The sequence below is a fragment of the Motacilla alba genome, chromosome 18 (assembly GCF_015832195.1).
Source record: "Motacilla alba alba isolate MOTALB_02 chromosome 18, Motacilla_alba_V1.0_pri, whole genome shotgun sequence".
NCBI classification, from domain to species: domain Eukaryota; kingdom Metazoa; phylum Chordata; class Aves; order Passeriformes; family Motacillidae; genus Motacilla; species Motacilla alba.
Genome location: NC_052033.1, coordinates 3983664 through 4010294, shown reverse-complemented (window position 1 = coordinate 4010294; position 26631 = coordinate 3983664). Strand labels below are relative to the sequence as shown.

Below are 26631 nucleotides of genomic sequence, written 5' to 3'. Positions count from 1 at the left end.
CAGAAGACAAAAATAAGCTAATTTTAACAGCTGTTTGCTCCAAGCCATTGCCTCCATCAAGGCAGCATTGTGAAAAACCTCATAAGGAGTGTAAACTGTAAAACAGTGTGTTTTCACTGTTTCCTAGGAGGTTGTGTGTGCTCAGTGCCACTCCAGCTGACGTGGGGATGTTCTGCTTAGCAGAGCTGCAGGGCATGTCCTTAGCTTGCTGTCAGATGCTTTTCCTTGGTCTGTAGCTGTGCTCAGGCAGAACCTCTTCTTGCAGAGGGGAATTCTGTGATTTACTTCGAGGCTTTTGGTCCAGGAAACCTCCCTTCAAACCGGAATCCTGTGGCACACAAGCTGCAGACATCAGGTGATGTCCAGCCAAGCTGTTGCTGCGTCATCGCCTTCAGCAGAGGAGTGGGAGCATCTTCCTCAGGATGCATCTGCCTCCTCTGCATCCAAGTGGCATTTAGTAGCACAGCTTCTGGAAACCCCGAAGGCAGGTGGAGCTGGAGTATTTCCCATCTGTGTGCAACCAACAAGAATAATCTGGTGTTTTCTCTTTGGTCAGTGAATGTTACTGACATGGTCTTCCATCTTTGGAAGAGAAACTCCAGCTGGGTGTATCAGAGGCTGTCATGGAGCTGCAGGTGTGTGGTCTGTGCTGGTTTTACAATTAATTTCAAGGTGCACTTGCTGTTTAAAGGCTGGATGGTTTGCTGGCTGATTCCTGGAGCCTCTGGTCTGTGGAAGTTGGAGATATTTACAATACATGAGGGAGAGTTGAATGGAGAATGCACAGGGGGATATCACCTGAGAAACAGGGCTGTGTCTTACTTGGAAGAGCAGGAAAGCTGCCTGATTATGAGGTATTTCTGAGCGTGGGTTTCTGTCTTAAAAATTCTCTTGTGCCTTGTTAGGGTAGTGCAGGACCTGGAAAATGCTGGTGTTTGGATTGCAGGTGCCGGCCACGTCAATGAACACGTGCTGCAGATGGAAGATGGGCAGCCTGTGCACAGGAACTTGGGATTTCCTGCTGCTCTGCTGTGTGTCTGACAAGTGTGACACACACAGGGCTGTGATGAGCACGGCATGAGGCTGCATGTTCAGCACAGCTCCCCCCCCTGCCCTGGGGCTGATCGTGGTAGATACTGTCACAAAAGCCCTGGTTGGGCAGGGGCCTGATTAATCCCTGAACCTTTCTACAGATAGACCAAGTAAAGAGGGCTCCTCCACACTTCTGGCAGAATCTTTCTCAATGGATTTGTTAACAGTGAGGACTTGAACTATCTGTTTTTCCCTTCTGTGGTACCATAGCTGCAGCATCACCCTATCAGAGCTAAAGCCCAGGGCAAACTCATGGTGTTGAAGCTGCCCAGACATAGCCTAGGCATTTTAGGGCTTCTTTGCCTGGGGAGTTCAGGCTGCCCAAGCTCTTCTGAGATCTTCTCCAGCCTTTGCATTTGGCTTTTTTTACCCAAATAGTTCCATCTGCCATATGAACTCAATGTTGGATATTGTACTTTCTGGGTCTCAGCTGAAAATGTAAAGACAATACTGAAGTGAGGCAATCTGGCACATGTCTTGTGTGTTTAAGGTGCTGAGAATGTGTAGAAATCAAAAAAATAATGAGCATTTTTAAGTTGAAGAGATAAGCAAAAACGTTGCCCTGCTTTAGTCGCGTGAGTGTGGCACAGTAAGTTCTCCTGCTCATTTATTTATGTTGTGACTGATGTAATAAACATGTAGTTGATTATCTAAGCTTTGATCAAATTATTCTTGTTTTATTCTTGTTGCTTGGCAATGTCTCATTTACTGGTGAGTGACTTCAAAGCCTGCAGAGACTCTGAAATCCCAGAGATTAATGTGCACGTCCAACCCAACAAAGTTTGTTGTTCCTGTGCAAATCCTGTGCATTCACCTGGCTCCCTGGGCCTGTTCCTCTTCTGTCACCCTTTTGTGTCTCAGATGTAATTAAGAGTCACCTGCAACATAAACAGCTCATTTTGTCATTGCTGCCAATGTGCTCGTGGGAAATAGGAGCTGGAATATTCAGCTGTTAAGAGTATAATTGCATTTGCTCACGATCAGTGCACAGGCAAAAGTATTTTAATCCATTGAGTTTGGCACACGGCTTGTCAAGAGAAATGCATTTGTGCTGCTTCTCTGATCCCCTCTGTGTGTGTCCTCCGCCAAGCTTTGTTTGTCACTGTGTTTTTTTCCTTCTCTGACTCTGAACCTTCTGTCCTCTTTGATCCAGTGGCTCCCAGACAGGTTTTCTGGTGCCACTCCTGGCCAGTGGCAGCTGGAAAGACAAGCTGCTGTCCTCTGGCGGGTTTGCTCAGCTCTTCCTTGGGTGTCTTCTTATTAATTTTGCTCTGTTTCAAGCTGACAATAGCCATTATTTTGACAAAGAGGGTGCATAAGAACTTAATATCATGGTGAGGCTGATTATCACCTCAGCTGTCCCAGTGGAGCTTGTGGGAATGCAATGCAGGTCATCACACCTTGTTTTCTCTTCATGTTCTGTGATTCCATCATTATCTAAGAGGCCTGTTTTAATTTGTTTTGTTTCTTCCTGGCAATTACAGCTGTAATAGGCACCTTCTGCAAGCTTTTGTGAGGCCTTGCTGGCAAGTCAGCATTATTAAAATAGCCACACTGCCACAGGTCTGGATTTGGAGCTTGCATGGAGCCTAGACAGCTCTCAGGGATGTGAGCAAAGCGTGGGCTCCCAAAATTAGTGAGGGCAGTGCTCCTTTGCATGGAGGGAGTGTCATTGTCCGTGGGAATGATGGAGCTGTCAAACATGGGGACATCATCACCAGGTGCTTTGGCTGTCCTTACACCACTCAGCTCATCAGTGGGACCAAGCTGGTGAAGCACTGAGGGGTTTTTTCAGCTCTCTTTGCTTTTAGAAGGAAGAAAAGAAGCATTTCAGAGGGAGGATTGAGAGGGGGGAATGCCACACTGTCATGCCACTGCCAGCCTGGTGTTCCCCTCCTGCTGGGAAATCCTGAGAGGTTTTAGAAATACTGGGAAATACCAATGCAAGAGCTCTTGTTTAAGTATAAGCAATCTGGGGTAATGAAAGGAAAGAAAGATCACAGGATTACCTATGTAGTCATATGGAATTTTTAGTAGTATTTCTAGAGTTTAGAAAATTTTCATGCCCCCTGGTGGGACTTAGTGTAAAAAGATGTAAGTTCTGTTAAATTCTGTTTACCATAATACTTTTGTTGTTGTTGTTTTTAAGATTGTAAAAGTTTCTGCATCTTTTATTTTTTAGTTCTGGCACCAATTCCCTTTTAAAAGTGATACTAGACCCAAAGGCCTCATGACTCTTTCCAGACAATTCAGCATCATTTCCAGACAATTCAGTCTGTGGATTAATGAAGAATCTTTTGATTTATTCCTGAAACTTTGAGAAACACTTGAATTAACCCTGCTTTCATCACCTGCTGGTGTGCACACTCACTGTTCCACTTCCTGCTGCATTCCTGGAGTTCTGTGCACTGCAGTGAGACACTGTCACCAGTCCAGCCCTGGCATTTCCAGTGACTCTGTGCTTATTGCTTCAGGACATTGAGACTCACTGTCACATCTCTAATCAGCAGCTTCCAACTGACACAGATTTAGTTTTTGTGGAACAGGCACTGCTTTTAGCAGGGATTGGGAATTTCCCATGCTGTTTCTTTTTGCAGGATCCAACTCCCGTGCCCCCCACTGCAGATCACCTCCCTGTCCTGGTGTGCAGTGCTGCAACACAACGATCCAACTCAAGATATTCTATATTTCTATGATTCTGTGATGCCCAGACTTCTGTTAAAGGCTGCAGAACACACTTGGGAGGTGCAGTTGGTTAGAGCATGGCCATCCTGCTCTGCACTGAGCTGATGCTCTGAAACTCCTGGTGCATGACTCTTCTGCTGGGGAAAACAGGGGAACAGGGAGAGTGTTTGCAGTGCTGTCTGTGCTTGGAACTCTGTGGTCAGTGGAGGTCAGTTCTGGTTGGAGATGGACTGGACATTGTGCCTTTGACTGGAGGCTGGCACTGTCTGGAGGTGCCGGCTCTGGTTGGAGGTGCCAGCTCTGGTTGGAGGTGCTGGCACTGTCTGGAGATGCTGGCTCTGGTTGGAGGTGCCAGCTCTGGTTGGAGGTGCTGGCACTGTCTGGAGATGCTGGCTCTGGTTGGAGGTGCTGGCTCTGGTTGGAGGTGCTGGCACTGTCTGGAGATGCCGGCTCTGGTTGGAGGTGCCGGCTCTGGTTGGAGGTGCTGGCACTGTCTGGAGATGCCGGCTCTGGTTGGAGGTGCTGGCACTGTCTGGAGATGCTGGCTCTGGTTGGAGGTGCCAGCTCTGGTTGGAGGTGCCAGCTCTGGTTGGAGGTGCTGGCACTGTCTGGAGATGCTGGCTCTGGTTGGAGGTGCAGGGTCACCAGTGCATGGCCACTGCCTGCAAAGCCCAGATTTCTGACCTGCAGGTCAGCTTGGAGCCTGATGGGAGCTGGAAAGCAAGACACATGATTTAGGGTCTAGTTGAGGTGACAGCCACAGGTACAAGGTCCTCAGGCTGCTTTGGGATGGCCTTGGCAGGCTCTGGCAGGGTGATTTGTGTGGAACAAGCTCTTGCACTGTTACAGGACAGCTGCTGAAGCTCCGGCCTGGGCAGAGGCAGCAGAGCCAGTGTGGGTTTGTCGGAGCAGCTTGTATCAGCTGAAGGTTTTGTCTGCTGTGCTCTGGCGTGGTGGGTTTGTGCTGTGTCAGCACCCACATCCTTTCTGATCCTCTCTGAATCGCCCAAAGGCAGATTCACTGCGTGCCTTTGGGTCTGCCTGTGCAGCTGTGCTAACCCTGCCCACAGATTTGTGTGGATTTCCTGTGAGAGTTAACTGATCCAAAACAAACCCCCACCCCCAAACAGTTACATCTGTGACATCCCATCCCCAGTATCTCTTGTTCCCTTGATGAATATTCAAGTGCTCTCAGTGCTCCCATGAGCCTGAGAGGGGCTGATTTTAGGGAACCTGCCCAGCAGGGATTTGGGGTGAGCATTACAAACTGGCAGCGAGCTCTGACTCTTGCTGGTGCTTCCTCTGGAAGGCTCAGCTGTGTCCAGGGTTGTTCTGCAGCATGTTCTGCAGTAGCTGTGGTGCTCGTTGCCTTCACTGTGCTGTTAGCAGGCTGCAGTGTTCCACTGGGATAACTTAATGAGAGCTTGGATTTTTCGATGCTGTTGTTCAATGAGCGTGTGATGAGTCCTGTCTGACAGATCTCCGTGAGCACTGAAGGTTCACTGACTCCAGAGAGCCCCTGCTCCTTTCTACAGAGACCATCACTTCCACCTGAAAAGGTCTTAGACATAGATTGAAGGGCTGTGCACTGAAAAAATAATTCCATTTTTTGGCATCCTGTGGGACACTGGCATAGCCAAGGGTGTTTTGCACTGACAGTGCCTGCAGTGCTCTCTGGTGCTCACTGTGTTTCTGTGCTCAGGGTGTTTCACATCAGGTTTTTTAGCACAGTTTTCGGGGATCTGGGAGAACTCCCTGTGTGGTGCTTTCCAAATCCAGTAGGTTTTCCTCTTGTGAAATGGGTAGTTTATTTCCCTCTGAGCCAACACTCCTGCCTGCAGAGAGTAGCATTCTGGGAATACTTAGCTGCTGTTTCCATGCAACAGCCAGTTTTTCTTCCCTGGCATGCACTCACTGCGGATCTTCTGATGGATATAACTTTTTATTTACGTGTTTCTCATTAACAGCTAAGTTTCATTACTGTCTAACTCTCCTTTTTTTTTGGCTTTGTTTTCTTTTAACAGATCAACTGTGTGACTTTCCCCCACCCTGACGTAATGCCGGAGCAGCAGTTGCTGAAACCTTCAGAGTGGAGCTACTGTGATTATTTCTGGGTAAGTGGGCAGCCAGCCACATGCCACATGCAGCTCCAGAGCTTCCACGAAAGTGGAATAAACAGCTTGATTTGTGGTGCAAGGTAAAGGAGAATTTGGGCTGAGATACAATTTGTTCAGGAGTACCACGGAGACTGGGGATGCCAGTGAAGATCTCCTGGAAACATCTGACCACTCTGAGATGTGGCTGATCGTCAGAGAAAGGAAGGCAAGGGCATTTCTCAGGAGATGGATTTGCTCAGGAAATAGGGAGGATGTAGGAGAAGCCACATATTTCCAAATACCACAGGCAAAAGGGCAGTGCAGGAGGAAGGGAATAGAATCACGGAATCCCAGGCTGGTTTGGGTTGGAAGGGATCTTAAAGCCCACCCTGTTCCACCCCTGCCATGGGCAGGGACACCTTCCACTGTCCCAGGCTGCTCCAAGCTCCATCCAGCCTGGCCTTGGGCACTGCCAGAGATCCAGGGGCAGCCACAGCTGCTCTGGGGCCTCCCCACCCTCACAGGGAAGAATTCCTCCCCAATATCTCATCTCACCCTACCTTCTGGCAGTGGGAAGCCATTCCCCCTTATCCTGGCACCCCATCCCTTGTTCCCAGTCCTTCTGCAGCTCTCCTGGAGCCCCTTTAGGCTCTGGAAGGGGCTCTGAGGTCTCCCTGGAGCCTTCTCTTCTCCAGGCTGAGCAGCCCCAGCTTTCTCAGGCTGTCTCCAGAGCAGATGTGTTCCAGCTTAGTGAGCTCCTCTGGACTCACCCCAACAGACCCCCAGGTCCATAGGACAGAAAGGTGGCTGGCAGGGAATATGATTCCAGTGTTTCCCAGAGCATGAGAGCCAGGGATACACAAGGAAGCAGGGGGTGCCTCCTCTAAAGCAAGCAGATAGTTAAAAACTCTTTGTTAAATTGTGCAGCTCCCTCCAGAGGATATTCCAGAGGTCAGATAATGAATGCATTCTTTGTAGGGTGAGGTTTGTGTAGGACAGGCCAATTTATGGCTTGAGTAGTTTCAATGCAGCCTGGAGCATCCAGAGTTTTCCATGGCTGGTTCTGTGCGTGCCCCTTTGTGCTCAGGTCTGTTTCCAGGCTCCTGAGCCACATGAAAATGATGCAGTAGTGCTTGGAGTGTGGAGCTGATAGAAAATGATCTTCCAGTGGAAAACTTTCCTTCCACCTGAATATTTTTCTGGGCAGTGAGAGGAAAACCACAACGGAAGGAAGAAATACTACAAAAGGAATCAACGATGAAGCTTTTAGGAATCTCATGTGTGTTTTCAGTTACTGGTTATTGAAGTGTTTCCCTTTAAAAAAAAAAGTGTTGGAGGCCCAGCAGGATGTCCCCTTGTGCTTGCTCAGTGCTGATGGCAGGGCATTGCTAAAATACACTGACATATTTGAAAATGGTCACGTTGCCACAAAATTTCTTCAGTTCCTTCCATTCTTCTAATCCCCATGGGCCCTAAGTCATTAATGGTGTAGAGACTGATTTTTTTGCATGTGTCTCACAAAAGTTCCTGCCCTGTTTGGTCCTCCCTGTTCAGGCTCAGCCAGTGCTTCATTCCTTGGGTTGGTCACACCTTGATTTCAGTGAAATTCTGCTTAGAACTCCTTACTTCTTGCAGACTTTTATCCTCCCATAACTCTGCTTGCAGGAATTTCCTCTTTGGCCTTGTCATGGTCTGCCCACAGCTCATTCCCCTTCCTCCACCATCTCCACTTCTCCCACTGGCTCAGCCTGCTGGTTCCTGGCAGGGCATCCTGCCAGTCTCCTGCTTGGATTAGTCTGGCATTTTCCTCTGGCTGGTTCTGCAGCACGTGGGGGATCAGAGCAAAACCTGCAGCACCGAGGGAGATGTTCTCTGAGATTGTGGTTGTTGGGTGAGGGTAAGAAATGAAACAGGGAAGCAGAGAGAGAGGAGGCAGCAGAGAGAAAGCTGTGTTGGTTCTTGAAGCCAGTGGAGCAAGGAGCTGTGTGAGGAACAGGCAGTGAGGAATGGGGGGTGTGGTGGCAATCTGTGGGATGAGTTTGCCTGGTTTTACTGCAGATCCCTGCAGACTGGCTCTGTTTTCCTTAGCACAAATCACAGTTGAGCTTGGCAGGCTGCTAAAGGTGTTTTAGGGCTGTGTTCCCCCTGGAAGGAGCAGCCCTATCCTCCCGTCTGCCCCAGGAGAGTTCCCTTGTTCCAGGGTTCCTGCTTTTGGCAGCCTGAGCCCTTGGGGCTGAGCTTGGGCACCCACCTGTGGGCAGAAATGACTGCAGGGCTGCTGTTTTTCCCCCCCAGCATCCTTTGCTGGCTAAAGATAATTGTAAAGCTTCTGCTTTTAAATTTATATTTAAAAAAAAGGGGGGCAAGAGAGTGTCGGGCTATTTTTTTGAGAGGGTCTGAGGTGCTGTAGCCACCAGCTGCCCTCAGGGGAGGGTTCCTCAAGCACCACTGCTGGGAGCCACATCTCTGTGGGTTTGGCCTCCAAAGCTTTTTGTTGAACTTCCTTTTATTTCTTTCAGGCAGATAAGAAGGACTCACAAGGGAACAACACAGTGTCGGGATTTGAAATTCTTCTTCAAAAGCAACTTAAAGGGAAACAAATGCAGAAAGAAATGGCAGAGTTTGTTCGAGAAAGGTAACTAGCACTTGGCTGTCAAATTCAATATTTATTGCATTTGTTTTTTTCCCAATTTGGATATTCCTTAAATATGTCAAGGCTTAAACTGCATAAAAGGTTTGCTACAAGTTCTTAATGAACATTTAATATTTCTTTAGTGTTCATTCACGCTTTCCAGGCTTCTCCAGCTCTCACTTGTCTGAGCTGTGTTGCACAAAGGCTGTCTGTTTAGAGGGAACCAAGAAGGTTTTAAGCTTCAGATTCAAGGAAGAAGCAGAAACAGGAGAGAAGCAGAGTGGAGGTGATGTTTAGAAGGGAAATGTTTTGTCTGAAAAGTACAGAAGGAATTTGTTCACGCGTAGCATAGGCAGAGTTTCCTAGAGGAAGATTTAAAAAGACAGCACTTTGAGCTTGGTAATGGAACCGAAGGATGGTTTGGGATGGCAGGGACATTAAAGATCATCTCATTCCAGCCCCTTGCCATCTGTGTGTCTAGGGACACCTCCTTCCCAGGCTGCTCCAAGCCCTGTCCATCCTGGCCTTGGGCACTGCCAGGGATCCAGGGGCAGCCCCAGCTGCTCTGGGCACCTGTCCCATGGCCTGCCTACCCTCACAGGGAAGAATCCCTTCCCAAAATCCCATCCATCCCTGCCCTCTGGCAGTGGGAGCCATTCCCTGTGTCCTGTCCCTCCATCCCTTGTCCCCAGTCCCTCTCCAGCTCTCCTGAGCTCCTTCAGGCCCTGGAAGGGGCTCTAAGGTCTCCCCAGAGCCTTTTCTTCTCAGGGTGCAGTTCACTTGAACTTGCAGGTAGTTGCTTCATTTATAATTTGTTTTATTTCTTCCTCTCACCTTCTTTGTTTTTCATGCTAGGGATGTGGCAGAAGTGGGAAAATGCAAAGTGTCCCAGGCAGTAATGGTGAGCAGAGGTTTCTGTAGCCTTTGACATCAGATAATCCAAGAGGCAGTTACAGTGTGACCAGAGGTAGAAGAAAGAAACCCCTGGAATATTAAAAATACAATTGAGAATTAGGCTTGCTAAGAGAGAGGATGGGAAGGCAAGCAGAATGATGATAGCAAGGGAAAAGAGGGGGAAGCTGCTTCAAAGGAAGTAATATATAATGAAATTTGACAGAAATAAAAGCAGGAGGCATTCAAGAGGAAGGGAAAGTTGGTGTGAAATTAGAGAGAGCAAGGAGAGCAGCTCTGGCACTGTGGGGAGGCATGTCTGTCCTCAGCAGAGGAAGGAGGCATGCTGGAGAGGAAGGAAAAGACCCACTGTGTGCTAGAAACAAAAAAAAGGTTGGGAATTGAGTGTGAAGAGGGTCTGGATGGGAGTTACAGAAAGATTCTTACATTTTGCATCTGTTTGTAACAGAGGGTCAGGATTGTTCTGTGTGGAAAATCAGGAGGATGGTGTTGAGGTGGAGGGATTATTCATGGAAACAGCTCAGGCCATCAGGGGAACCTCTGTGTTCCCAGCTAAGAGGGCTGAAATACTGACAAGGTTTTCATGATGACCATCAGGTGCCTTGGGGAGCACAAGACCACATTTAACTGGGAATTTTCATGTCCAGGACAATTCTCTTTGTGCAGCCAGCCTGCTGGAGGTGAGTTCAGGCAGCTGTTAAAGACAGCCAGCTGCTATAAGACATGATAACCAGATTTCTTCACCAAATACCCAACAAGAGGGAAGCTAACTGCAATTTAGTTTATCAGGTAGATGATTTTACAGGAGCTTCTTGTATATAGTTATCTCAGACTGAGCAATTACATGTTCATTCAGTTCTGGTTGACAGAGGTGGGGTTATAAAAGTCAAATAAAAGTCAGAGACTTTGACTTTTAGGAAGACAGAGCTCAAGAAAGGAAGGAGAGTAACTAATAAGTATACTGCACTGAAAAATCCAGGGTGTTGGTGTGAAAGAAGGTACTACTTTAAATCAAAAGTGAAAATAAGGTCCAGAATTTGCATTCAGGGAAGGCTCCAAAACAGCCAGAAAATCTGCAGGCTGCCCTGAGAAGCACCAGATATAAGAAATAGTCTTTCCATTAGCAAAGTGTTTCCATTATTCACTTTTTAATTAAGGAGTGGCTTAGAAAATGTAAGTTAAAAAGCAGATTATTTAGCTTCTGCCATGTTCAGCAGATCCATACATGCACCTTTCACAATTGTCTGAGCAATTTTTGGAAGATTCTGCAGTCTCTGCACTACAGGAGAAATAATTATGCTTCTCTTGTCTGATAATTTCATTGTTCCCTCCTAATCTGGAGGAACAGTGTAAAAAGATTCAGTCAGAGTCTTCCCACAGTGGGAATTATGGAGCTGTCTGTCAGATATCCTCTGCCACCTTTTTCTCCCTGTTCCCCCTGTTGTCTTAATCTATTTAGTTTCTTCTTGCATGGCAGTCACATCAGATCATCTTCGCCTCCCTTTGCAGCTCTCTAGTTTTTCTTCATCCACCATAATATGTCATGACTGAAATTATTTGAGTGTGGGCACACAAAGTACTTTTTTTCCAAAAAAAAAAAAAATAAATTAAAAGGGAACAGGAAATGAACATCCAAAGATCAACTAGAACCAGTAAAGTGAGAACAGTATGGGTCAAAATGCACTTAAAATCTGTGATGCTTCTGACTATATAGGGAGTGAAATCCTGAAAGCTTTCAAACAAATGAGTGGAAACAAGAGCTGGTAGCTTTATTTTTTCTTGTTAGGAAGGTGGAATTACTGCCAAACAGCCACGTGGATGTCTGAAAATGGACTCAGGAGTTGTGGCATGTTTGTGTTTCACAGTCACCACAATCCAGAGTTTGCAGTGTGTTTACATCAGGCAGGGTCAAGAGGCAGATTTTTTCCCCTCTTTGAAGTTTATCTTGGTTTTTAGCCCCTTTTGGCTACAGATGGTGACAGGAAGCCAGGCTGGGGTAGAATAATTTATTTCTTATATTTGGGGTTCTTCACTATAGACATTTCACCTTTCACTATAGGCATTTCACCTTTTATTTTTATCTTTTATCGATGTTGCTCCTTGCCAGGCACTCTGCCCTTTTAGTGCCATCCATTTGCAGTACAAGTAACACTTCAAATCCCTGAAAAGCTCTTGGAGCCTAGGCCAGAGCTGGAGCCAGTGAGGAGCTCTTCCATCAAAGCTTTGCTGGCCTGGTGCCACATTGAGGACAGGCACTGGTGGCACCAGCCACAGGGTGTCCTGTGTGTGCCTGTGAAACCAGAACCACTGAATGGTTTGGGTTGGAAAGGACCTTCAGGCTCATCCAGTTTCACCCTTCCCAGTGCCGTGGTAGGAACACCTTCCACTCGACCAGATTGATCCAAGCCCTGTCTGACATGGCCTTGGACTCTTCCAGGGATCCAGGGCAGCCACAGCTTCTCTGGGCACCCTGTGCAGGGCCTCACCACCCTTTGTAGGCAAGAATTTCTTCCTCATGTCTCATCCAAACCTGCTCTCTTCCCTTCTGAAGACGTGAGGCTTGCTCTGTCCTGCTACATTCAATAATTCCCCAGCATCAGCAGCAGCAGGGAAGAACTTGGCAGGATTTTAAATCCAGTATTTTCTCAGCAGACCTTTTTGATGGAAGATGGTCAGCCACTCCACTGTTCAGGAGACAAAGCACTGAGACACAGCTCCTGTGAGAGTCTGCATGGGCAGCTCAGAACAGTCAGCAGACTGTTGCACCTTTGAACATCCAGCATCCACAGAAAACCACTCAAAGGCATCCTAAAGACAAAATTCAGCAGGAATGAAGTTCATGATGAAGGCTGTGGACTAGAACTTTGGCTGGGAGCTGAGCCCAAAGTAGTGAGCCTTGGCTCTGGGGAGAGATATTTGCATCTTTATTACTTTTGACCTGTTCTCTCTCTCCATTCCACAGAAATTGTCACTTCTGAGACAAGGTTAGTCTCATCCTGAAGTAGGCCTTTAAAGTACCTGAGGTGAAATGTGCCTGGATGAAGGATGAAACCTTTTTCATAGTGAGGTCCTGAGGCAGTGGAGCTTTGATGCCTGTGTTTGTTGGTCTTGTTAGAGCAGGTGTGGGGAGCTGGCTGGTTTTGTCCTCATGGCAGGGGGAAGAAGAGGACCCCAGCTCCAGGGTCAGGTCTGTAGCACTGTGTCACACCTAGCTGGGTGTCCCCTTGGCCTTCAGCCAGCTGCATCCCAGTCAGCTGGATGGAACGTCCCAGTCAATGGCTTTGCTGTGGAGCTGTCAGCTGTGGCACCCCGACCTGAGCTCCTGTGAGCATAACAACAGCGTGGCACTTCCCTTCCCACACCATCCACCAGGATATTTGCAGCAGCCCTGAGCATCAGATCCCTCTCAGCTATCTCAGGGGACCCCTTTTAGCTCAGATGTGCCCCACAAAAGTGCATTTGCTTAACTAGCCCCTGCAAAGGGGCCTGCCAGGAATACCCCACCTTCTGAGTCTGTGTGGATGGACACTTCAGAGCAGGTTTTGTGCATAGTTAGCACAGAATCAGGAGTTTTTTCTACCTGGGGCCCACATAGCTCTCTCAGAAATGTTCTGTCAGGCGAGCTGGGTTGAAAACCTGTGAACAGACAAGTGTTTGCTGTGCCCGGGAGCATGTGCACCTGGAGTTGTTTCACTGGCAGCAGAAGATGGTTTCAGGCAGGATGCCCATCACCTCTGCACCAGCAGCTGCTCATTCCTCCCTGCTGGGCTGTCACCTGCCATGTCCCCTCACTCCACAGCTGCTTCTCCTCCCTGCAGTCATTCCCACAACAGCTGGGTGCCAACACCTTTCCTCCTCTGCTCCTTTGCCACTGGCAAGGAGCTCCTGGTCCTGGTGCCTCCAAGTGGGTGAAGACCAGGACAGGGCAGTGAGTGGGGTGAGTGAGACAAAGGGGCTGCACCAGCCATGTGCTGGTGACAGAAGCTCCTGCCACATCTCTGCCATGATTGTCACCCATCACGGAGAGCAGGAAGCATTTGGTGTCCCTAAGAAAGGTGCACTTCTGTCACTGTGATATTTTCTGAAAAATCCCTTCACCGGGATTTCTTCTCCTGGGAAGATGAGAAGCCTCAGAGGAAAAGAAAAACAATATTATCTGATCACTCCTCCCTGTGTTTTGCTGCTCTGGAATGTGGCAGGTGCATCTTTGATGGGTTCCATGTGAATTGTTTTTACTTAGTGACCAATTAAGCTGTGTCACACTCTCTGGTCTGTCACAGGTTTTTATTATTCATTCTTTTCTAGCTTTCTGATGTATCCTTTCTCTCTATAGTTTAGTATAGCTTTAGCACAGCATTTTTAATATAAAATAATATCATAATATAATAAATCAGCCTTCTAAGAAATAGGGAGTCAGATTCATCTCTTCCCTCATCCTGAGACCCGTGCAAACATCACCAACACACTTCAGCTCCCCAAATCTCATTTGGGTTTTTCCTGGGTGGCTGCACTCCTTCATTTTTGCCTCAAGGATGTGCAGCCTCACATTTCACAGCAGACTGAACCACGTGCTCCTGGCTTTGCAGACAGCCCGTGCTGCACAGCAGAAACACTCTGTCCTTGTTACTTGCTCTCCAGAACTGGAGCTTCTTCAGCTAATTTTGTCTCACATGCCGTCCTGCGTATAGCCCTGCTCTTGCCTCTGCATTTTTAGCATATGGGGGGAGAAGACGGCTCATCAAACTGGTGCTGCCAAGCCCTGGAGACTGAAAGGAAAATTCCTGTGGCAAAATCTGTTAAAATGCAGAGAATTTCTTCAAATTATGTGTGTGGGTTTCTGCCTTAAAGCTTACTTACTGCTGTCTTTTTATTTTCTCTCTGTGTGTATGTGAGTGTAGGATAAAGATTGAGGAGGAATATGCTAAGAACCTGTCCAAACTGTCTCAGAATTCCTTGGCTGCTCAGGAAGAAGGGTAAGTGTGTCTCTGTGACTTTCACAGAAGACGAATTTTAATATAAAAGGCATTTCTCCCACGCAGGTACAAGTAATTTTCCCCAGCTCTCTCCCTCTGAGTAGAGGTTTATTTAGATTAACACCCTGGGCATGTTGGGGAAGATGGAATTGCTTCAGAGTTGTTTGTTTGGGGTTTTTTTTTAGGTTGTTAGTGAGAAGTTTTTTAGGAATATGTGTATAAAATGTTGCCTTTCCAGTCAGGTTTATGTGCTGTCCTTGTTGTAGCCAGGACTAGTTCCTTCCAGGATTAGCATGGATGAGTACTGAACTACTTTGAAAATGGAAGAATATATAGAATACATACATACATATATATATATATATATATATATATATATATATATATATGCATACTACTGAGAGAAGATGTGTAAGGTCAGTGCTGGTACAATCAGAAAAGAGGAAGGATAAAGCAGTCTCTTCTCATCAGGGCTCTGGCCCTTCAAGAAAAGCAGCAGACTGCTGCTTATTTCCAACATTTTTACACTCAGGAAGTTATTAAGAAGACTTTAGGCAGTGCAGTTCAGACTGAATTGCTGTTCTGCAGGAATAATGCAAAGGCACCACTCCTGAAGGATCAGAACTTGGTAGCTCTGTCTGTTTCACCACAAACCCTCTCAGCACTGAAGGCCAGAGCTGGAAATGACTGTCCTCACTTTTGGCACAGTGCGTTTCTGCCAGCACTGAAGCTGCATGAGGTGTTTTGCTCAGTTTCCAGGAGGCAAGGACAGAAATTTCAAGAGGATAACTGGGCTGTTACTGCCCTGAACACCTACAGTGGCAATGCTTTTTGTCCTCCTTTCTCCCTAGGGCTGGATGCTCAGCTGATCCTGAGCTAAACCCTGCTAAATCCATCCCAAGTGGGTTTAGCAAAGCTAAACCCACTTCTTTCCACATCTTCCTTCTACTTTCTCCTACCCCCAATGGGAAAAGGAGGAAATGACTGAAAAAATAAAAGGGAAGGAAACAAAGTAGGTGAAAAGAGAGGGAATGAGCACTCAAACCTAAGAAAAGGTGAAGTAGGGAGCTGGAGAGGACATGGTGCAGTGCATGGAGCTGAGAGCACTGTCCAGTGGTGACTCCCTGCATCAGATAACAGGGGTAGTGTCAGTGGGAACTGGGCAGTGGGAGAGGACCTCAGGCAAGGAGGAATATTGGGAGCACTTCCATAGGTGTGTCTAAGTTGTTCAGCTGATGAACAGCATATTTGAGGACTTGCAGCAGCATCGGAGGTGACAGGTCATTAGTTTGAGATTGCAGGTGACGGGTGATTTTTCAGGCTATCAGGAACAGTCAAATCTCATTATCCTTGAAAAGGGGATAGGAAAGAGGTAGAAGGAGCCAGGAACTGTAGATCACTCAGCTTTATTCAACCTTTGCAAAGTGGTGGAATAAACCATCAAACTTCCACTTAGGAGAAAAATAAGATGATGAGCAATTGTTGTATATGCATAGAGAACCATGCCAAGGCAACCTAAATTCCTTCCGTGATGGAGTAAAAGAGTAGGTCAAGCATCACAGCTCTTAATTTAGTGTTGCTTTTTGTGATGGGAGATTCTCGTAGGCAGACAAGAGAAATGGTGGCCTAAATAAAGCTTTGTGTGCAGAAAACTAGGTAGGAAAAAGCCACTGCTTACAGAAACTTAACTGCAGAAAGTATTGTGGAATGAGATCCCAAAGGTTTGTCCAAAGTCCAGGGGGGTTTAAAATGAACAACCTATAATAGAAGAAATGATGGATTTACTGTATTCAGAGATGTGACAGAGCTAGGAGGGCTGGTGTGTGTAACTTGAGGAAAAGGTTGCAATTCAGAATTCTCGTGTTAAAACTGAAAAATTAACTGAAAGAAAAATAAGATGCATTTTAATGAGGACAAAGCAGCGGGTTTTATACTTTCACAGGATGTGAAAGATACAGTTACATAACAGTTTGTGGGAGAAGGATCTGGCTGTAGTGAATCACAAGCTTATTCATCAACAACTTCATGCTGTTGTATAAAAAGGCAATCACATTGAAATATGTAGAAGAAAGAGTGTCTGATACAAAATAATCTGTAACCAGTTTAGCCCCTGGAGTTGTGCTGTACTGGGGACAGTGTAGTTTTGGTTATGGTGCTTTAAGAGGTGTCTGGGCTGTTGTGGAGGATCTGGAGGAGTGTGCCTCAGCTGCCCCTGTCCTGGAAATTATCTGAAAGAAAAAGACAACAGAGAAATTTTCAAATGCTGAAAAACTTCTCTGAGACTTTTCACCTGAAGTGAAAATCTGCTCTCTGAAGTAGGGTGTAAAGTAGAAGAGGCAGAAGAACTGCATTGATGGAAACTTTGTTATGGTGAGGATAACATACTGAAGGGTCTTGCTTAGGGGGGCTCTGGTGTCTCTGTAAGTGGAGATTGTCATGAACTGGGTTTTCAAAGATCTGCTGCGAACAATGCCAACACAATTCTGCCTTGGTCACAAAGGTTGGTTGTTTTCTCAGATTTCTGTTACCCTTTTCCATGATTTTGCTGATCAAGATATGGTACAAAGCGTTGTACCAGATTTCTCTGACAGATCCCACAAGGAAAGGTGGGCAAGGGGCTGATCATTGTCCTGCTCTTCCTTCAGCACACTGGGAGAAGCTTGGGCTCAGCTCAAGAAGAGTTTAGCTGATGAAGCAGAGGTTCATCTCAAATTTTCTTCTAAGGTAAATGGTTCTTTCTTTTCCAGAGATTTTTGTCCTGAATTGTTGGGCCTCTCCCTTCAGTGCATGTTAGTGGGGAAATGCACGAGCATGTGCTACAAATTTAGAAGAATTAAGAAGTTGGTGAACAAACTTAATGAAACTCTGTCCAGTTTTCCTCCCAAAATCATTTTATTTAGTCTACTTGATGAGTAAATTAAAACAAATCTAGCCTTAAGGTTTTGTAAAAAAGAAGTAAAACTGATTCTAGATGTTGTTCACTGTGTTGGGGCTCTGTGTTCCAGCCAGTAAATTGAACTAGTGCTTGTACGCTTCACTTCTGCAAAGGAAGAAATGAAAAGCAATATTTGGCTTCTCAACAAGAATCTACTCTGTCTGTCTGGAAGAAAGAGAACCCAAATTCTAGCTTTTTTTGTACCATTAGCCTTTCTGAAAAGTCTGCTGGGAACATCATGTTATTTTGGGGTTTTATCTCAAGTGATGCCCAAGGAGATTTCTTTTACAAATTATGATATTTACTGGCTTTTTTCTACCACATGTGACATGCTCTTGATTCCTGTTGCATTCTGTTAACCTCTGTGGGTGTTCAAGTTCAATACAGTGGCAGATATCTCAGCACAACAGCCATGTTCTGGAGGAAAATTATAGCTCTGCACCATTGGTAAGCAATTCAGCAGAGGTTACTCAGGCAACCAGCTGCTGCCTTGGTAACCCACTGCTCTGCCTTAAACTTCGACATCAGGGCTGTAATTAGTGAAATACTTTTTGCTCCTCATTGTCCTCCTGTATTGTTTTCCAAAAGGAAGAAATGCACCTTGGAGTGATGTGTATGTGTAGGCAGGCCAGGTTGAGAGGGGCTTTTCCATTCTTTTACTTTCCTTAAACTCTGCACAAAAACTCCTGTAGCATCCTCCAAATCCTTCCCACTGTTTGTGTGCAGAAAACACATGGCTGTGGCACTTCAGGGACAGGGTTTAGTGGTGGACCTGGTAGCCCTGGGTATTGTATTTGCTGGGAAATGCCCAACAAAGGCAGGAATGATGAATCTGACTCCATGTTCCCAGAAGAATAATTTATTACTTTATGATATTATATTATGTTGAAGAATACTAAACTATACTAAAGAATACAGAAGGGATACTTACTAAATGCTAAAAAGATAATAATGAAAACTTGTGACTCTTTCCAGAGTCCTGACACAGCTTGGCCCTGATTGGCCAAAGAGTGAAAACAACTCACAGCAGAATGCAATGGAACAATCACCTGTGGGTGAACAATCTCCAAACACATTCCAAAGCAGCAAAACACAGAAGAAGCAAATGAGATAATTATTGTTTTCCTTTTTCTCTGAGGCTTCTCAGCTTCCCAGGAGAAAAATCCTGGGCAAAGGGATTTTTTCAGAGAATGTGAATGCCACACCTGGGTTGACAATGGGACTTGGTGATCTTGGCGGTTTTCTCCAGCGTAACGATTCCGTGGTTCTGTGAAGAGCCAGGAATTGCTGCCTGGCTCCTCAGTTCTTCCTTTGCTTTCATTGCCAGCTCCAGAGTGAGGTGGAGAAACCCCTGCTGAACTTCAGAGAGAACTTCAAGAAGGACATGAAGAAGTGTGACCACCACATCGCGGACTTGCGGAAGCACCTGGCCAGCCGCTACACGGCTGTTGAGAAGGTGGGAGCAGGAGCAGCCTGCAGGCTCTGAGACACTGCTGATTGAGGAGAGCAGCTGCCCCGTGGAGAGTTTCAGTTCTGTCACAGCTGTTCCTGCTGAGGGCTTTCATTCTTTGTTGAAAGTAGGGTGCCCCTGATGCAGGGAGTGATTGGTATCTGACTCTGTTGGTTCAGAAGGCTGAACAATTGCTTTATATTATATTACATTATACTGTACTATATTAAACATATAAAGAATACTAAAAGATACTAAAGAAAACTTGTGACTGAGACAGCCAGGACACAGCTTTGAGTGACTGGCCGAGGAAACCAAACAATCCTCAGCAAAATCTAATTGACAAATCACTTCAGGTAAACAATCTCCCTAACACATTCTACATGTGCAAAACAACAGGAGCAGCAAGTAGAGATAAGAATTTTCTCTTCTTCTCTCTGTGCTTCTCCAGGAAAAACTCTGAGAGAGAATTATGTCTCTCTGTTCAGAGAATGTGAGTGCCACAACTGTTAGCTGTGCTTTGCCCAGCCCCAGAAATAATTTGGTGTTTAGCTGAGATCTGGGAAGTGGGGGCAAATATCCTACTGCTGAAGTGGCTTTTTGATTCATCCTCCCCTTGCCAACTTAGGGCAGTAAATTTGATGCAAATACTTCTTATTTGTGTGCATCTGTTGTCCTCAAAATTTAGAGCACCTTGCCTTAGAAGAGCAGCAGGGTCAGGTCAGAGGCTCACCTGGCTCAGTGGCCAAAAGCAGCTGGACCCTGGCCTGGCAAATCACAAATCCTTCACAAGAAACACCCTCACTGAAAAACCCACATAGCAGCAGCACCCTGGGCTGATGTAACACCAACCAGGAGGTGGCTCAGGTTGTGGTGCAGGGAGTTAGACCCACAAAATATGATCTCCGAGCAGCAGCTGGCAGAAATGGGGATGCTCGTGTCTCAGCTGCCAAATTGTATCCTCATGAGTTTGCTTTTGGGTGTAAATTGGAAGGAAATACCATTCCCAGTCATCCCTGAAGCTGTTTGTGCTTTCATTAAAGCTCAGCAGGAGTTCCCCAGGGACAGAACTATGGCAGGATACACAAGGTCATTAGGCTGAGTGTCTGCAAGGAAGGCATTTTTCTGCAAAACACCAAGTTCTTCACACTCCTATCTGCAAAGCAGCTCAGTAGCAATATTGGGAAGAGGGAATGAGGAGTAACCTTGGGAAGAAGGGAAGAGCTGTGACTGCAGTGCCTGTGGAGCACTCAGCCCTCACAGACTGCTCTCCTGCAGCTCCCTCTCCACACCTGCAGGACCCACCAGGGCCTCAGAACTGCACATGGCAAAAATTCCAGGAATGCTTCAGCAGATCTGTAACATTTAGGCTGGTGTGACTGTAAAAACCTGCAAAGTTCTAAGAAATACAGTCATCCAAATTAGTCTGAAACACGAGTACAGTATAAAAAACAAATGTGACACGTTTTATAACAAATGCATGCAAAACAAGTGATTTTTATGTATTTATCAGCCTGCATGTAACAAGGTTTATTTGTTAAGGTACTTCACTAATTTACGTGTATAATATATATTTGTACTGATAAATCAGGTTTTAACAGCTGGGAGAACTTCTAAGTAAAGTAGTTCAAGTCATCAGTTGTAACCAGGCCTCAGGTTCTTGATTTCTGCTGTTGGCATAAACCTGAATAAGTTTATCTGAATTAAGTTCCTATTGTTAGTTTGTGATGGGTATAGTTGAGCCCAGAACTCACTTAAAGACAAATTTTGTAAGATACTGGAAAACTTCTACAATTCAGATCCTAAGAAAAGTGAATGGAAGAGGTGTCCTGGTAATGGTGCTGTTCAATTCATTTGAAAGAGGCTCCAGCTCCCTTTTCTTCCAGAAACAATGAGAAAGCTATTAAAAACAGGAGAGCCTGATGATGCCATTACTCCTCTGCCTTTTTAAGACTCTGTGAAGAGTTCAGGTGCTTTTGTGATTTGTTGGTGGTGACCCCCCTGTGGTCACAGGACACTTTTGTGAACTCCATGGTGTTGTAAGAACCTGAATCCCTGTTAGGACCCAGTGCCATGCACAGTTGCTGACTCCTTGCTCAGAACCACTTGTGAGAAGGAGTCCTAGGTGGCTGAAAGCAGCTGCCAGATCTTCTTCTCTGTAACTTCTGACTCTTCCTCATTACTCCAAGGCCCGGAAAGCCTTGACGGAGAGGCAGAAGGATCTGGAAATGAAAACACAGCAGCTAGAGGTGAAACTCAGCAACAAGACAGAAGAAGAAATCAAGAAGGCCAGACGGAAGTCCACCCAGGCAGGTGAGTAGCTGTGCCTGTCAGCACACAGCACGAGCCAGGGGGAATGCACCTGCCCATCCATCCACGTGGGGCTTGGTTTCAATGTTGTAAAAACAAAGTCAAAGTGAGCCATGCTGCAAATCTGTGTGATGTTAAATCCTCAGAAGAAACAAGCCTAGTTTTTCCAACTCAGACGTCACAAATTCTTGATAGTTGAGGTGAGAACAGCAAAAGTAGGGTGAGTTATCTGTTTCTGTTTCCTTAGATTACTGAATGTTTGTGAACTTCCAAAGTCAGATTCAGAGAAGGTTAGCTGAGGGTGTTTCTCCCATAAATCACAGTTCCTTCCTTGGTTCTTTCCTAAATCACACTCACCCACAACTTTGTGGGTGCCTATTGCACTTACTATTACTGTCTTTTTCCTTGAAAGTGATGTTTTTTGGTTTTCTCCCTCTGCTACTCAGTGACTAAAATAATTTCTCTTCTAGGAATACTGAGGATATAGTAGTGTGTGCTGTCCTGAACTGAGGATACAGCCAGTTGTTGTGACCTTTGCATATTTTACAGAGGCTCAAGCCACATCTGCAGGGTCCATCAGGAACTTTTTTGAGATCTGCAAAGCTTTTTTGAGATCTGTGGCTCAAGCCACATATACAGGATCCATCAGGAACTTTTTTGAGATCTGCAAAGCTGATACATGCAGCTCAGTACCTTGACTGAAAATGAATTTTAGCTGGGCCTTCCATGTTTCATCCCTTCAACAAGGGCTGTTCCTTGGCAGAGTGATTCTTCAGAGTTCTGAGGATTTTAAAACTTCAGGATAGGTGTCTGGGCTTTGAGGAGTCTGGGAAGAGTCCCTGGGAGTGTGACCATGTGTACAGGCAATCATTTGAGGAGAAAGAAAAGTTATGATTTAACATCGGGAGGCTCTGTAAGAGATGTTCTTTATTCACCTGAAAATTCACAATTTCTCTTTGTTCCTTGGATCCTTAGGAATTGTTTATAATCAATTTTTATTGAACAAGCAAGGAGGAGCTGGAGATCAGACAGGGAAAGAGAAATTGAGCCTCATTTAAAGAACAAAGAGAATTTCCTAGCTGCAAAGCAGCAATCTCTGAGAATTGTTTTCCAAACTTGCCACCCGCCTTTCCCCCTCCATCAGTGCAGAGTCCTGCAACAAAGAAAAAAAGTGGAAAGAACTGCAGCTTCTTGTGTTACTGCCCTGATCACAGGAGCTGGAGCTCAGCTGGAGTTGGGCACCTCCAGAGGCTGGAGAATGCAGGAGGCTGCAAATCAGCATCCCTTCATGCAGCAGCTGGGGCTGATGCATCCCTCCCCTCTGAGCCAGACACCCCTTAGGCTGCAGTCTCACCTACACAGTGCTGCCCTGCAGTTCATAACTCACCATTGTGATTTCCCATTTTATTAATTTAGTTTTCAAATACAACTTTCCATCTATGGCTTTTTTTTTTTTTTAACTGAAGTAACTTGCCTTTTTTATATTTCTGGACACTTTGTAAAATACTACTTTTAATGTTTATATTTTTTCTTTCCAAATCTATTTCTTCTCACCCCAATCATCTGCTTTTTTGCCCTACATCAGGTGCATGCATTTAGTTGAAATGTTGGTCCATGTAAGCAGAACTCCTCCAAGCTCCACCAGGGTTCATCTTCAAATCCTTGGGGTCTGCAAAACCTCACCTGCACTTTCCTTCTAAGCTCTGGCTGGACAAGACTGATGTGCTGCTGTCTTTCCTCTTTCAGGGGATGACCTGATGCGCTGTGTGGATCTTTACAATCAAGCCCAGTCCAAGTGGTTTGAGGAGATGGTGACCACCACTCTGGTATGTAACATCTAAAACCACCCTTGCAGAATTGTCACAGCCTACAGTATTCATCATTCTCAGCTAGTTCAGTGCAAAGCACTGGGGAGGACTGGGTGATAAATCTCACATTGTTTATCCCATTCTCAGTCCTAAGAAAAGCTCATCAGTAGGGCAAAGAAGAAATTTCTGTTTCTTTGCAGAGGGCATTAAACCAGTTCAGGGCTGCTTAGGGGCCAGAGCACTCAAATTGTCCTTAGGAAGGATGAAGTAATGCACAAGGAAAACACAGACAAACACATGATAAATCACCAAATCTGTTTATACATTGATGAATTTTTCTATTCCACGATTTCACAATTTTCTTTGAAGTCTCCCCAGAGCCATCTCTTCTGCAGACTTAATAACCCCAGTTGTTTCAGCCTGGCTTGCTACAAGCTGCCTTGGAGCATCTCTGTGGCCTCCTCTGGACTCAACTCAGAAGCTGCACATCCTTCTTGTGCTGCCAGCCCAGAGCTGGCTGCAGTGCTCCAGGTGGGATCTCACCAGAGCCTCCCCTAAGGCCCCTCCAGACCCTTTTTTGTCTTTGAGGCCCTGCTTTGGACACTCTTAACAGCTTAAGGTCTTTCTTTTTATATTGTGGTGCCCAAAACTGCACACAGTGCTCGGTGTATTCAGTCCAGAAGGACTGAATGCAGATTTTGGGGTATAATATCAGAATCCAGAAGAAGAGGGAGGCAGAAGTTATCAGACAGAAATCATGTGCCTTTCCAACTCAAGTGTTACTGGGTTCTTACTGCCAGCTGAGCAAGCTGGAAGCTTGTCCTAGCTCATCACCTGGTGAACTGTGCTCTCACAGGTGTCTGGTTGGAATGGGGGTGGTCTCAGCCATCCCCCCAGTGTGCTTTCTGCTGCCCCAGGGAATCGCTGTCACTTCTGCAGCTGGCAATAAAGCACACAAAACTTCTTGCAGGAAGCAGATTCCCTCTCGCTTGCAGCGTCTCTGAAGGCAGTGGCTCCACTCTCTGCCTTGGTTGTCTCAGTTTTGGAACCTTTTGGAAAGGTTTGACCTTCTTTTCTGTTGCTAGGCTGAGATGACTGCTGTTGCTTGCTGTTTCTTATTCTTTGCAGAGCAGAGGAATGTGCAGCCACAGAGCCCAGCTCCCAAGCATGACCCTGGGGCAGTATCGCACCTCCTGGCAGCCTTTTGTGTACCCTCCTTTCTCTGGGCCTCCAAGCTCAGGTTCCAGTAAAAATATGGACTTGTTTTTCTTCATGTCCAGGAGCTTGAGAGACTAGAAGTTGAAAGGGTGGAGATGATTCGGCAGCATCTGTGCCAGTACACACAGCTGCGGCACGAGACAGACATGTTCAACCAAAGTGTAAGTGTGCTTTTTGTTTGCTCTCTGTGCCCTCACTGCCCTCCAGCTGAGCAGAATGCTCCCTCCTGACCTGGGCTGGCTGCCTGTTGTCAAAGGATGTGGGGGAAGTGTCTGCAGGCAGCCTGTGAGTCGGCAGCAGTGCTGTGCTGCCTCCCTGCAGTCCAGGACTCGCAGATCACATCTCACACAGCTCTGTCCTGAGGGAGACACCACCAGCTGAAGTGCATTTGGCCAGCATGAGCCATTATTAGCTCTCCCAGCATGATGCACTACTCCATGAGGTCTTCTGTTTGTGCAGGGAAGATGCTGAATTGTTTCACTGTTGGAAAAGGGAGTGCATATATATATATATTTTCCTTATAAAAAACTGGCCATTTATCAAGTATTGAAGTGTGGGGGATGCACTGCTGACTCAGTACAGTTGTGTTTGGTGTAAGGTGCAGGTTGCAGGACAGGAGTCGGAGGCTGCCTGGCTGCTGCCTGGCACAGAAAACCTGTCTCTGCTTCTTCAAGTCTCCCTCTTCTCTGCTCACCACAAGGCTGCACGTTTAGACCTGTCTTGTCCATCCAGTCTCATGTACGTGCAGCTCTCACTTGTCTGCAGATGCAGTGCAGGCATGCCCACAGCTGCTCTGCATGTCAGAGCAATGACTCTCTGCTTGAAGTGTGCCCTTGACATTTGGATTCTTGTTTTCTTCATTTCAGACAGTAGAACTTGTGGATCAGCTGCTTCGGAAAGTGGATCCTGCCAAAGACAGGGAACTGTGGGTAAAAGAACACAAAACTGGAGATATCCGACCTGTGGACATGGAAATATAGACTGATCTGTGCTTGGATGTGATGAGTCCACTGAATTTAGCAGGCTAACGTTGGTTTTTAAGGGTCAGAAGAGCATAGGGAAAAGGTTGTTTCACTACCAGACAGACACCTTGTAATTTATGCCTGTATGGGCTATCTCTGTTCCATTTAGTCATTACAATGGTCCTCGTTGTGCTAAGCCTTAAGCACCAGACATTCCAGGGTGAAAAAAACAGATGTGTGCTTCCCACCAGAGGTTCCCAATTGCACGCAGCTTCCAGGAGAAATCTGCTTCCTGGCACAGAAAGTGCCCTGTTCTCCAGTGACTTTGTGCTCCACCCCTTGCATGACTATCTCTATACAGTATGTAAGAAAAAGCAGGCAGAGAGCCTCTGGCCAGCAAGGAGATAACTGAGTATGATGCAGGAGGCAAGGAAGTCCTGATCATGAATCCCAGGTCTGTCACTGACTGCTCTCATGGCCATAGGCAAGTCAATTAACTTTCCTGGCTCCCCCGTTTATAAAATCTGTGTATCCTGCAGCAGTGTTGTGTGAATACATTGCTTTCACCATGGCAGTGAAGTGATGGCCCTTCTCCCAAAATCTGTGGAGGAGATTCCTGTTCTTCCTGTTTTATACTCCCTCTCAGGGATGCATACACCCACTTTCATGATTTCTGTTGTTGGCCAGTTGGTGAGTTTGAGTGTGTTACCATCACAATTTTTTATCAGGAAAGACTTGGTTGTACTCTACCTACCTCATTAGCTGTCAGAGTGCCCTCAATGACAGAAGGAGGTCGTATTCCAAGGAATAAATGAGATGTTTAAAATCTTTCCTGCTCATGCAAGGTGTTTTTCCACAGAATCTCCTTAAAGACAGTCCTCTAATAGTTTACTTGGGATTCAGGTTTAAATTTCCTTTGTTGGTTTCTTCAGGTGAATATCGCAGACTTTAGGTATTTTTAATTACTGGGTTTGTCCCGTTAAATTTTGGCTTTTATCTCTTTGGAGCCTGATTTTCAAAGGTACCATGAATATACGATGCATTCAGTGTAGATGTAGTGCCCAGCACTTCTGTACCATCTGAGTTTTTTTCTGTTACCCTTACAGAAAACCACCAAAAATTCAACACTGCTCTTAGCAAATAGTGCTATGTATTTTGGAGACTGGTTTTGGAAAGGTACTTATTTTCTTCTGCTGTTATTTCTGATGGAGTATTCAGTGTTGCTGTTAATATCTTTTTTCAGCATTTCATACAATGCAAAGATTCTTCAGATTCTTGCTTTAGATCCAGGAGAAATCTTGATTCTCACCACTGTGGCCTTTACTCAGTGTTTACTGTGGTCTTAGCTACAATATCCCAAACCACACTATTTCATTTGATCCACACTTTTGCTCCATTTTATCTCACTGTTACTGTCTTTTTCTCCTCAGCCCCAGAGCTGCATCCTTCTTTTGTTCTGCTGCTGTTCCAGGTTTTTGTTCACCATCCTCCAATTGCTGGGACTAGATCATTGGGAGTCAGTATTCTTCTTTACAAATACAAACTGAGACACAGAAAA

The 26631-nt window shown here is 45.9% G+C and overlaps 1 protein-coding gene across 4 annotated transcripts in view; it reads left to right on the top strand.

The window, feature by feature from the left end:
- The window catches only part of GAS7 (growth arrest specific 7), a 75580-nt gene extending 49678 nt beyond the window's left edge, over positions 1–25902 (top strand). For 3 of the 4 annotated variants that reach the window (XM_038157053.1, XM_038157055.1, XM_038157054.1), the window contains exons 6-14: positions 5802–5891; positions 8393–8508; positions 14316–14390; positions 17036–17114; positions 18653–18781; positions 20965–21088; positions 22832–22911; positions 24174–24272; positions 24978–25091. In XM_038157053.1, coding sequence (XP_038012981.1) covers positions 5802–5891; positions 8393–8508; positions 14316–14390; positions 17036–17114; positions 18653–18781; positions 20965–21088; positions 22832–22911; positions 24174–24272; positions 24978–25091 — 906 coding nt within the window. Of the gene's footprint in view, positions 1–5801; positions 5892–8392; positions 8509–14315; positions 14391–17035; positions 17115–18652; positions 18782–20964; positions 21089–22831; positions 22912–24173; positions 24273–24977 lie in introns of all 4 variants that reach the window. The other variant, XM_038157052.1, reaches the window with a different exon arrangement.
- The last annotated feature ends 729 nt before the right edge of the window (positions 25903–26631 follow it).